Here is a 12,698-nt window from a genome sequence, read left to right on the forward strand (position 1 = left end):
CACTGGGCTATCACATTAAATAATGATTGTAATTACTATTAAAACCATCTGCTTGGTCCGTCAATTAGAATAATTAAAAAAATATTTAAATAATATTGAAATATTGTAATTTATTAAAAGTATTCTAATTTGTTATTATTTTAATTAGTTTCTAAAATATTTTAATTAGTTGAAAACAATCGGTGGACCAAGATCCTCCGATAGTTCATTTTATGAAGGACGAAAGTTCGTCAGCCATATCCTCGTACCATAGGTAAATACGTATTTAATACGTAATCAAGGAGCTTAGATTGCGATAGCTTTGAAAGGTAGAAAGATTTAAAGGTCCAGACTCCAGACCCTCATAAAAGTTAAACTTATCTTATATTTTCCTCGGAATAAGGCCGCCGCGCCGTCGCAAATCACTTAGCATCACGTGAACCATTCGAAAAATACCACTTTTTTTATTTGATTTATTTAAAGAAATCATTAATTGTCACTAGCGAGGGGTTGCCACGAAGCATAGGATTTGATAACTGGATACATGATTTCACATCCCGTAGGCCGTATCTCGTAGAAAATATCAAAAGATAACGTTTTTCACTTGGACAATTGAGGACCTGGATCCTTAAAATTTGCTATCTCCCAAAGGCACGACTGTCCAAACTCCTTATTTGACTACCGTATAGCCTGTGACAGGAGCATATAACTTGCTAAAGCTTTCAGACTTCGTAAATTAAGGTGTTTCTTGTTATTGTAGGCTATTGTTCTACAATTTACTGGTTTGATAAAATAGCAATAACATCAGTGGAAGAAATATTTCTGCAACAATAAAGTTACCATTTTCAGAGTTGAACAGGTTAAACAGGTTAAATTCACCTACATAAATTATGAAATACTTATTCTGAATTATAAAACTTGTTGAGATTATGTTAATTGTTAAGGAAAGCAAATAATTCGCAGCTTGAGCTTTGACCTTGCACATTAAAAGTCAAATACTATAAAAGAAATACTTTGCAAGTAATATGCATCAGTCGAACGACTACTTTCCCAATATGTACTCCAAAGTAAGTCGGCATAGTTAAATAATATTATCAATATTCATTACTTAAGCTGTCACATGATATTACATACCAGATTTCTAATCTCCTGATTGCTACAACTTGTTGCTAATATAAGTTTGGAAAATTTTACTAGTGTGTTCTGAATTAAGAAATTAAAGATTGTTTTATTTTCAGATCATCGCATTGAGCGCTGTATTGGCGGTTTCATCCGCTGGGCTAGTGCCCGCTGCGCATTACTCGTCAGCCGCCGCCGTATCTTCCCAAAGCATCGTCCGTCATGACCAGGGCCATGGTATCGCTGCAGCACCCGTCGCATACCACGCCGCTCCCTTGGCTTACTCCGCCCCCGTCGCCTACGCCGCCCCAGCCCGCCTCTCCGGTCACGCCGCTGTTTCTTCCCAAAACATCGTCCGTCACGACCAAGGCCATAGAACTATTGCCGTTGCCGCCCCAGTAGCATACTCTGCCCCAGTCGCCTACGCCGCTCCCCGTCTGTCCGGCCACGCTGTCTCTTCTCAGAACATCGTGAGCCACAACCAGGGCTACGGCGCTATCGGCTACGCTGCTCCTGCCCGTGTCGCTATTGCCCACTCCGCCCCTGTCGTCCACGCCGCTCCCATCGTACACACCGCTCCCGCCCACGGTTACGTCGCTGCTCACCAGCCTGAACCCTATGACGTAAGATTCGTTTTTTTATTCCTTCATAAAAGAGGTTGCTGAAATGTTGAGTAGATATTCATTGTGTGACGTTATCTCTGCAGGCTCACCCCAACTACGAGTTCTCTTACTCTGTTGCTGACGGCCACACCGGCGACAACAAGTCCCAGCACGAGAGCCGCGACGGTGACGTCGTACATGGCGAGTACTCCCTGGTCGAGGCTGACGGCTCCGTGCGCAAGGTCGAGTACTCCGCCGACGCACACAACGGCTTCAACGCCGTGGTCCACCGCTCCGCACCCACCGTCCACGCTGCGCCCGTAGCTCATGCCCCAGCCCATGTTCTCTCACATTACTGATTAATGTCCAGTTCTAAATTCAAATTATCTTGTGTATAGAAATGTAAATATTTAATTAAAGTAAATTAAAATTTCAAATATTGCAAATACTTTCTTTTCATTCATCCTTCATTCATTTATCCTTTTAACTCATTATATGCATACTTATATTAGTTTTATCAGCTTAGCAGCACTATTCTGTAACGGTGTTTTTATAACTCGGCAGGGTGAGTTCCGAATTTGTCTGTATCGTTCTCTGTCTAACACGGTACTATAGATAGAGAGCGATAGTCATGAATTTGAAGCTCGCACTGTCGAGTTATACAAACATCTTTACAGAATAGCGCTACAGTATCAGAGGTTAGCGTTATACTAAATTAACAATATGAAGGTCAAGAGCTCTGAAGATTTAGCTTTCACACTCTTACGAGTTCATGAAGATAATTATTACTTGCCTAATTGGTTAGTAATAGGAGCAATCAAGGTTTGATTGACTTTTTTTTTAAGATGGAAGAAGTGGTTTCTTCAGTAAAATGTAACTTTATTTTATTTTCCTAATCCACTATGGAGAGCATAAGATTTCGGTCGGTATTTGGGAACGCATATTTTTTGATTCCTTATAGCTTCTGAACTATTACCTTTAACAAATTGACTATTAAATGGATTAATGGATATGTTACTAGAGGCTAAAATTTTATTTATTTAAATCGATTATTGGTATAATTACGCAGAAAATTGCGCAGATGTCTTTGCAGAAATTCCGAATCAACTAAGTTACATCCAAGTATTTACCTATTTGTACGAAATAGGTAAATACTTGGATGTAACTGAGTTGATGGATCAGACTACAAGGCCAATACGGTTGCAGGAAGAGTGCTACAGGGAGATCACATATCTCGAAATTATTTAGCGCTGCAGAAGTAGATGTCTTTAAGCTTCTGGACTTGAACGGAATTGGGTTTAACATGAATGGCGATTACATTACTCAACTGCTTGCTGAAATTCAGTTTTTTATATACCCTGTGGGAAACATGGATTTTTCGGGATTAAAAGTAGCCTTTATGATTCTAAATAGCATTTTATAAGCACTTGAGAAAACAGTTAGTTTGTAATCACAGACAGACATACATTTTATTTTAATCTATGTATGAATTGAATATAAAATATGCTTAAATAAGTATTGATGAAGACTTTAATTTTCAAGTTCTTATCTTTTTAATAGTGTTACTATAATTAATTAAATTAAATGTGTAATAATAATTAAATAACACAGTTAATTCATTAATCGTTGTGGAAAATAATATAATATACGTTATACAGGTAGAAGAAAAAAATATAAAACACCCAGAGATAAATGTATTGGCTATAGAATACATACTCGGTCATAGTATGTATATACATACTCGGTCCACCACCACCATTAACAACCCATAGTCTGTCACTGTCGAGCACGAGTCTCCTCACAGAATAAGAGTTTGTTAGGCTAATATTCCACCACGCTGGCCCAATGCAGATTAGCAGACTTCACATACGTTAGGAATTAAGAAGATTCTCAGGTATGCAGGTTTCCTTACGATATTTTTCCTTCACCATTTGAGACACGTGATATTTAATTACTTATAATGCACATAACTGAAAAGTTGAAGGTGCATGCCCAGGACTGGATTCGAGCCTATGCCCCCGAATCGAAGGCAGAGGTCATACCCACAGGGCTATCACGACTAGTGGGTATTTTTTAAGAGGGTACTTCTGGAGCCTGTGATTAGAGACTAGTGAGCAAACCTGATAGTAAGTGTGAACTAATATCTATAAACAGTGTTACAATTCACAGGACATTCAAGGAGCACGTTCTATAAAGTGCCACTCCATCAATTTGAGGCGCGTTCACGTGCTTGTAGCCATGCTCTTCATTCCGGGACACAGCAATGCTGTCAGCAGAAATAAGCAATATGGTCAGTCTGATTGTATTGGATGTAGGGACAAAAATGAGGAGGACATAGTCACAGGCGTTGCTAATTATAATTAATATCAAAAGGATATCTGGGTGACTGACTGATTCAACTTTCAACTAAAAATATTTACCTTGAAAGCTAACGGGTTCCTTTTACGGCATGCATGGATTTTTTTTTAAATATTTATGTCTGTTTCTGGTTTCTTTTAAGATTTTGAATCTATATTACATTTATTGTGTTGGTCCGACTTACTGAGTATAAGGCGACGTCATACGCGTTTTTTTAAAAAAAACGTCAATATTCTATTTTCAAGCCATATTTTAGCACTTTGTAAACTGAAAAATGTTGATAATTCTTTGTGTAAGCACTTACAATTACTTTTTATAAAATTATAGGAGTATTTTCTATCATAGTATATGACTCTTAAATAGGAACTAACCTAAAACACTTTGTTACGTTTTACCGAATATAAACACGATTATTTCCATAAATACCAATGTCAAAGACTATTTCTGACAAGTACCACCTTAGACCAATCACTGTATACATATTATCCAGGATTCTTATATTAACTTCATATACTTAACATGACAAAGACAAAATGATTGAAGAACAAGAACACTTCGACACCGAGCCCGTGAAAATTTCGTGCAAAAATTAAAGAGTTTGAAATTGCAATCGTCTCGAATTTTATAACAGAATAACCTCATGTTCAATTCATACTAAAGTTATCACTTCATTCGAAATAATATCAATCGATTGGCTTCTTACTGATTCCGCCCGCGTCACCACATGGCTCTAGGAAGGCCAGCGCTACGTTCATGGAACAACCACTAACTGCCTTCCGAAACGGTGATAGAATCTTTACAAATAGTCAACTGACGTATCAAAGTGCTTGTAAACTGAGCCTACTTGAAATAAATGAATTTTGAACTTTTAACCGACTTCAAAAAAAGGGAAAGGTTCTCAATTCGAGTCTATATTTTTTCATTGAAGGTAGCATAGCATAGCTGAGTGGTGACCATTTTAGTACTACACATTATTTTTTATATTTATTTATTTATCTTATTTAATATCTTTTCAATTTGGTGTCTTGAAACTTGTGTTGAAACACAAAATATGTTATTTCTTTCTTTACTTGGTCTGGCAATTATTAAGTTAGAAATCTCCAGATATAGTTCATTTAACAAACGCATACGTATTCTGATAAAGATTGCAATAACCCAAATCAGACTTCAAATAGACATTTTAGTTTTTTTTTTATTCTTTACAAGTTAGCAAGTTAGCCCTTGACTACAATCTCACCTGATGGTAAGTGATGATGCAGTCTAAGATGGAAGCGGGCTAACTTGTTATGAGGAGGATGAAAATCCACACCCCTTTCGGTTTCTACATGGCATCGTACCGGAACACTAAATCGCTTGGCGGTTCGTCTTTGACGGTAGGGTGGTAACTAGCCACGGCCGAAGCCTCCCACCAGCCAGACCTAGACAAATTAAGAAAATCTCAATCTGCTCAGCCGGGGATCGAACCCAGGACCTCTCTTTTATAAATCCACCGCGCATACCACTGCGCCACGGAGGCCGTCGTAGTTACGAATAGAATAGTTTTTAAATTCGTCCCGTAACCATGTAATATTGCCAAAATCGCACAGCTTTTGTATGTCTTTACCAGCTTCTATGCATGTTTAATAAATCATCTGTATGTGAGTAATTATTATTTACTTCTGATAGTGATCGGAAAAGACTTAAACAATGTCATCCTCAGCCCGCCGACTGCCACCGACTGTACCTACTGAAGAAGCGTGGTGGGTCTAAACTCCATATCCCGTAGCTAAACTGACCGTTAAAATAGGCTGCTAGGGTTAATAAATTGGACTTAAAATAAATGATTAACAATCAAGAATTAGAAACATACGTCTAATTTTTCTTCCAAGATTACATAAACGTAAGACAACAAAATAACAATCGTTTATAAACTACTTTTACCCACCCACATTACGCATGTGCCCAAGTTATCTAAATATAATAAGTACCTACATGAAAAAAAAATTAAAGGTTAAGATGTGAAAGAAAGTAAATTATTGATTATTATTATTGACGTCGACCTTGCCTAAAATTACTTACTATAAAAGCGGCTCCTTGCTCGGATTATGTATCATTCGGTCAATAACTTTGTCAACATGTTCACTAAAGTAAGTCACACCTAAATACGTTCGTGCTTGTTAAAAAAAAGGACAAACAGCTTTTTAATAATTAGTTCGATTAATAAAAACTTATTTTACAAATACAGTAAAATGACAAACAATAAACTCGTTTTTTTTTCAGATCGTCACTTTGAGCGCCATCCTGGCTGTGTCAGCTGCTGGACTTTTGCCCACAGCTCACTACTCATCAGCTGCTGCTGTCTCATCCCAAAGTATTGTCCGTCATGATCAACCCCACGGCATTGCTGCCGCTCGGGTAGCATATGCCGCCCCAGTAGCCTACTCTGCCCCAGTCGCCTACGCCGCTCCTCGTCTGTCCGGCCATGCTGTCTCTTCTCAGAACATTGTGAGCCACAACCAGGGCTACGGCGCTATCGGCTACGCTGCTCCTGCCCGTGTCGCTATCGCCCACTCCGCCCCTGTCGTCCACGCCGCTCCCATCGTACACGCCGCTCCCGCCCACGGTTACATCGCCGCTCACCAGCCTGAACCCTATGATGTAAGAATCGTTTTTTTATTTCTTCGTAAAGAATGTTGCTGAAATGTTGAGTAGATATTCACTGTATGACTTTATCTCTGCAGGCTCACCCCAACTACGAGTTCTCGTACTCCGTCGCTGACGGCCACACCGGCGACAACAAGTCCCAGCACGAGAGCCGCGACGGTGACGTCGTACACGGCGAGTACTCCCTGGTCGAGGCTGACGGCTCCGTACGCAGGGTCGAGTACTCCGCCGACGCACACAGCGGCTTCAACGCCGTGGTCCACCGCTCCGCACCCTCCGTCCACGCTGCGCCCGTAGCCCATGCCCCAGCCCATGTTCTCTCACATTACTAATTAATTCCCAATTCTAAATTAAAATTACCTGTGTATAGAAATGTAAATATTTAATTAAAGTATATAAGTATAATTAAAGTATGCAATATAAACTTTTGCAAATTTTTATTTATAAAATTAGGATAATGATTATTAAATAGAACAAAATTAATAATATTCCCGAATTGTTTGAAAAAACATGGTAAAATAAACTTGGAAATGGTTTTTTGTATCTGCAAGCTGCAGCTACAGAATGATTATTAAATCTTTTTAACAAAAAAATTAAGCCGACTTCAAAATGACAAAACTAAAAAGCAATGTTATTTTTCGGTTTTTATTTTTGTTAAAAAGAAAAGTTTATTTTTCTCTTTTTAATGTGTCCTAGCATTAGTGGACGATAGCGCCACGGGAAATTTCGTTATTTTCATTTTAACACAAAATTACTGAACATATTATCATGAAAATTAAATGGGACCAATCTGGAAGTATACGTTTTCAAACAAAAAAGAATTTTTAAATTCGGTTAAGAAATGCCGAAGTTATGAGGTAACAAGAAATATTTAAAAAAGAAAACAAAAAACATAAGAGTCGAATTTATAACCTCCTCCTTTTTTGAAGTCGGTTAAAAACAAATTGGCGCAATTGGCGCAAATTATTTGTTATTTTTTCAAGAAATTGTGTTAGTAAGTAAAAGTGAACTTGTTTTACAACATTAGTTATACCTAACGTCTCCATCTAGTAAGAATAATGATCCTAATTTGAGTATAAAAGAAAAAGAAAACGAAACGGTTTCCAACCTGTTGCTATCAAAGTTGATAAGCATTTAAAACAACAATTAACGGAGAAAAGAAATATTTACTTACGGAATTAAGTCTCCCTTATATTTTGAAGGACTTTTAAATAAAATATTTTAAACAAAAAATTGAACCGACTTCAAAGATGCATTACTCGAAAAATATTTCATATTTATGTTTTACTGTGTCTATTTTTCTAAGCATAGTGACTGTCAACACCACAGTATGGGCAATTTCGTTCACTTAATGTGTAGTTTTAATTGTAAAATTAGATTTCCCTTTCTAATTTTTAATTATTTTTAAGTTCATAGTAGATTAGTATTATAGTATTATATAGTAGTAGATTTAATTACAGTATTGTCAACGGCAAAGGGTGCACAGAAAAACTTTAACAACTTTATGTCTGCACTTTTTAATTTTTATCATGTAATTATTATATATAATTAAATAAAAAAAAAATCTGTTATTTTATTTGAGCTATAATTACATAACCGATTTTCGTGAAAATTAAACGGGACCAATCAGGAACAAACAAGAAAATATTTTTCTGGATAAATAAATGACGAAGTTGTGAAAAATTAAAAAAATAACGGTTAATTGAGAACCTCCTTTTTAGAGTTCAGTCTTAAGGGACCCTTATAGTTTCACCATGTCCGTCTATCTGTCCGTCCGTCCGTCCGTCCGCGGCTTAGTTCAGGGACTAATACTGTTAGAAAGCTGTAATCGATCATTAGTATGTAACTATGTAAAATATGAACAAAGTCGCAGAATAAAATCTTAAAAAATATTTTTTTAGGGTACCTCCTCTACATGTAAATTGGGGACTTTTTTTTACTCGTTCATCTCATAGTGTGAGCTAACGTTGGATGGGTCTTTAAAGGTCTGCTAACACTATTTTTCGATTCTGAGATTTGTTTGTGAAATATTAACGTTTTAAGTGTAATTTTTGTTAATGGTTTATGGATACGTGAAAAGATTCACGTAAGTAGGATATATTATAATGGGAATACAAGGACAATTACAGATAGGTAAAAAATGATTTTTAAAGAGTTTTAGTCGACCAACTTAAAAAACGTAATTGGAACTCGAAAATTGCATACAAATTTGGTTGTTAAATTGAATAGATAATGATGTTCGCGAGATAATTAACAGTGGAATTCATAGTCGTGGTAGGGGCACCCCCAGGGGATCATTCAGCCGCTGAGTGTCGAATTTAATCTCTATTTGCTTTGATAATTTGACACTCAGCGGGTGAATGATCCACTGGAGGTGCCTCTACAACGTTTATGAATTCCATTTTAAGAGAGTGTGAGATAACACATGTAAAGTGAGAAGATTTTTTTCTCGTCTATTAGTGTTAGACAGTGAATTAATCTGCAGGAGCTTTTTTTCATTTAAAATTTACAATAGCGATACACACTATGTGTATCGCTGTCGGTATTTCTGCATAGCAAGAGTAAACCTTCTCATTTAATCTGCGAAACCCTATACTACGCGTGGCCCACACACTTGGCCGGTTTTTATTGTAAATTTTAAATGAAAAAAAGCTCCTACAGATTAATTCACTAACTTTGTCGTATGCTACTTGACGTTTTTTTTTTATATTCATTACAAGTTAGCCCTTGACTACAATCTCACCTAATGGTAAGTGATGATGCAGTCTAAGATGGAAGCAGGCTAACTTGTTAGGAGGAGGATGAAAATCCACACCCCTTTCGGTTTCTACACGGCATCGTACCGGGACGCTAAATCGCTTGGCGGTACGTCTTTGCCGGTAGGGTGGTAACTAGCCACGGCCGAAACCTCCCACTAGCCAGACCTGGACAAATTAAGAAAATCTCAATCTGCCCAGCCGGGGATCGAACCCAGGACCTCTGTTTTGTAAATGCACCGCGCATACCACTGCGCCACGGAAGCCGTCAAAACACGTATATGAAATTGAGACTCTATGTAACAAAATGTCATCTATTGTCTACTGACAGCAGTAACACTGATATCATTCAGTATATAGGTAGATTCTTTCATCATATCCGAGCTGATTTGATGTTTATTTTAATAGATTGTTATTAACCATTCGCTGCCCGCGAGTATTTTATCGAAAAGCCCGTCTGCGTTGAAGAAGCCGACAGTCAGGGAATGCGGTTTTAATCTACCGCCATTTAACAAAATCTTAAATTCCTCTATCGCGCGGAGCATGATACTGTGCTCGCCTATTGCCCTAAGTTTACTTTATATTTTTTTACATGTCACGTAACGAATACGATGGGCGACCGGTCGTCCATTTAGGAGTCAAGAGGCTAAAGACCAAATTAGTGACTAACCCAGCTGCTCATTTTACTTGTAAAACTGCATGTTATCCACTTGTATTGATTTTACGGAGTCTGCTACGGATCCCAAAGTCATACCTTCCTTAAAACGTAAGTAGGATTATTGTTATTTATAACCGACTTAAATAGTAGGGAGGAAATGCGAAAAACTGAGATTTTGTTTTTACTAAAAAAAAAAAAATTGCCAGCCTGCAGTGGGGAAGTAGAGGTGTTACACATTAGAAGCATAAAGCATGTTAAGTCGATTCCGGTCATAATCATTAAGCTGTAATGTCTTCCCGGGTATTGATTAAGTAAATAAATAAATAAATAATATTAGTATAGAATAGAATAGAATAGAAATCATTTATTTGTTAACACAACACATAACTACATAATAACTTAAAACTAATACATTTACATCGTAATAATAACTTAAAACTAATACATATATATATAGAAAATATGTTGTGCCAAAAAAATGGACCTGACTCAGCTAAAATTTGTTGTGAGTACATCAGTACCCACAACGCTGGTATTCTGTCAGACCCTTAGGAGGGAAGAACAGAACACAAAATAATTATATAACTAATAAAATAAAACAAAATACAGTTTAAAAATACAGTAGTGTAATCTCAGAAGAACAAAAAAAAAATTTAATCTCAATAGCTAGCAAACACAAAAGCAAAGAAAAATTTTAAAAAAAGGAAAAAAATATATAGAATTAATTGTTTATTATTAATTAATAATTAATAATTGCCACAGTCTGCTTTTTGGCAATCTAACAAATACAATCGAAAAATTTTCTTAAAAGTAAATTTAGATTTTACCTCCCGAATAGGTGATAATCCATTAACCGTGCAGAGGGAGGCTTAGTTCACTGTTAAAATATAGTTCTAATGATAATCATGACGTTTTTTTATATAAACTTAGCATTAAAAACTTACTATTAACAGTCAATCAAGAAAGTTGAAATAATCGTATTAATAATTGAAGCATTTACAATTTATTTATAAAAAAAACTTTTCATCCAATAACCAGCCTAATAATGCCTTCTCCAAGCTAGTTATTGAATTATTTTTTCTTTCTTTCTTTCGAATTTTCGCTTTGTAATGGACTATTTGATTAGCCTATATTATTTTAATTTGCAAGTATATAATAACGCAAGACAACAAAAAATACTATACAAGATACTTATACGCACACAGTAATTGACCCTTGCTATCTAAATACAGTAAACGCACATGATAAAAAATAAAGGTTAGGATGTAAAAGAAAGTGAAATATTGAATATTGACGTTGACCTTGCCTAAAATTACTTACTATATAAGCGGCTCCTTGCACGGATTATGTATCAGTCGGTCACTAACTTATTCAACATGTTCACAAAAGTAAGTAGACCTAAACATTCTTATTAAAAAAGGACTAATAAGTTTTAATTAATCAAATTAATACAACAACCTGGTAAAATGACGAGATTAGTAATAAAACTCGTCTTTTTTCAGATCGTCACTTTGAGCGCCATCCTGGCTGTATCAGCTGCTGGACTCTTGCCCACAGCTCACTACTCATCGGCTGCTGCTGTTTCATCCCAAAGCATTGTCCGTCATGATCAACCCCACGGCATTGCCGCCGCTCCAGTAGCATATGCTGCCCCAGTAGCCTACTCTGCCCCAGTAGCCTACGCCGCTCCCCGTCTGTCCGGCCATGCTGTCTCTTCTCAGAACATCGTGAGCCACAACCAAGGCTACGGCGCTATCGGCTACGCTGCTCCTGCCCGTGTCGCTATCGCCCACTCCGCCCCTGTCGTCCACGCCGCTCCCATCGTACACGCCGCTCCCGCCCACGGTTACATCGCCGCTCACCAGCCTGAACCCTATGATGTAAGATTCGTTTTTTTATTCCTTCATAAAGGAGGTTGCTGAAATGTTGAGTAGATATTCATTGTGTGTTATCTCTGCAGGCTCACCCCAACTACGAGTTCTCGTACTCCGTCGCTGACGGCCACACCGGCGACAACAAGTCCCAGCACGAGAGCCGCGACGGTGACGTCGTACACGGCGAGTACTCCCTGGTCGAGGCTGACGGCTCCGTACGCAGGGTCGAGTACTCCGCCGACGCACACAGCGGCTTCAACGCCGTGGTCCACCGCTCCGCACCCTCCGTCCACGCTGCGCCCGTAGCCCATGCCCCAGCACACATTCTGGCTCATCATTAAACCTATATTTTCATAGACATGTAAATAACTATTTATAAACGACAAAAATAAATTCATAAAAATAATTTACAGTTCCTTTTTAATCCTAACTTTATTATCGTAAGTCACTAGAAAGGTATTAGTATAATACTATCATAGACGTCTTATAATAAAAGGACGCACAATCATGTAGAAAATTTCACTTAAAAACTGGCCAATTTTGCTTTGACAATTTTAGAATTTAATAAAATATATAGAATTCAATATTCAATAAAACTCTAATTCAAAGCAAATTCAACCTTAAGGATTGAGTTTAAGGCTGAGTTTGCAAATGCGACTTGAATTGAGTGCCAAGAAGTTGTGTTTGGCACTCATTGAGTGGGGACGTT

At 37.4% G+C, this 12,698-nt stretch overlaps 1 protein-coding gene across 1 annotated transcript; it reads left to right on the forward strand.

The window, feature by feature from the left end:
* Window positions 1–916: 916 nt before the first annotated feature.
* On the forward strand, window positions 917–12,395 carry LOC112058208 (uncharacterized). The gene is made up of 6 exons (XM_052882642.1): window positions 917–1,046; window positions 1,218–1,533; window positions 6,373–6,695; window positions 6,779–7,024; window positions 11,618–11,995; window positions 12,076–12,395. The coding sequence occupies exons 1-6, from the start codon at window positions 1,005–1,007 to the stop codon at window positions 12,328–12,330; spliced, it is 1,560 nt and encodes a 519-aa protein (XP_052738602.1). The 5' UTR covers window positions 917–1,004; the 3' UTR covers window positions 12,331–12,395.
* The last annotated feature ends 303 nt before the right edge of the window (window positions 12,396–12,698 follow it).

This window comes from Bicyclus anynana, chromosome 7, assembly GCF_947172395.1.
Source record: "Bicyclus anynana chromosome 7, ilBicAnyn1.1, whole genome shotgun sequence".
NCBI lineage: Eukaryota > Metazoa > Arthropoda > Insecta > Lepidoptera > Nymphalidae > Bicyclus > Bicyclus anynana.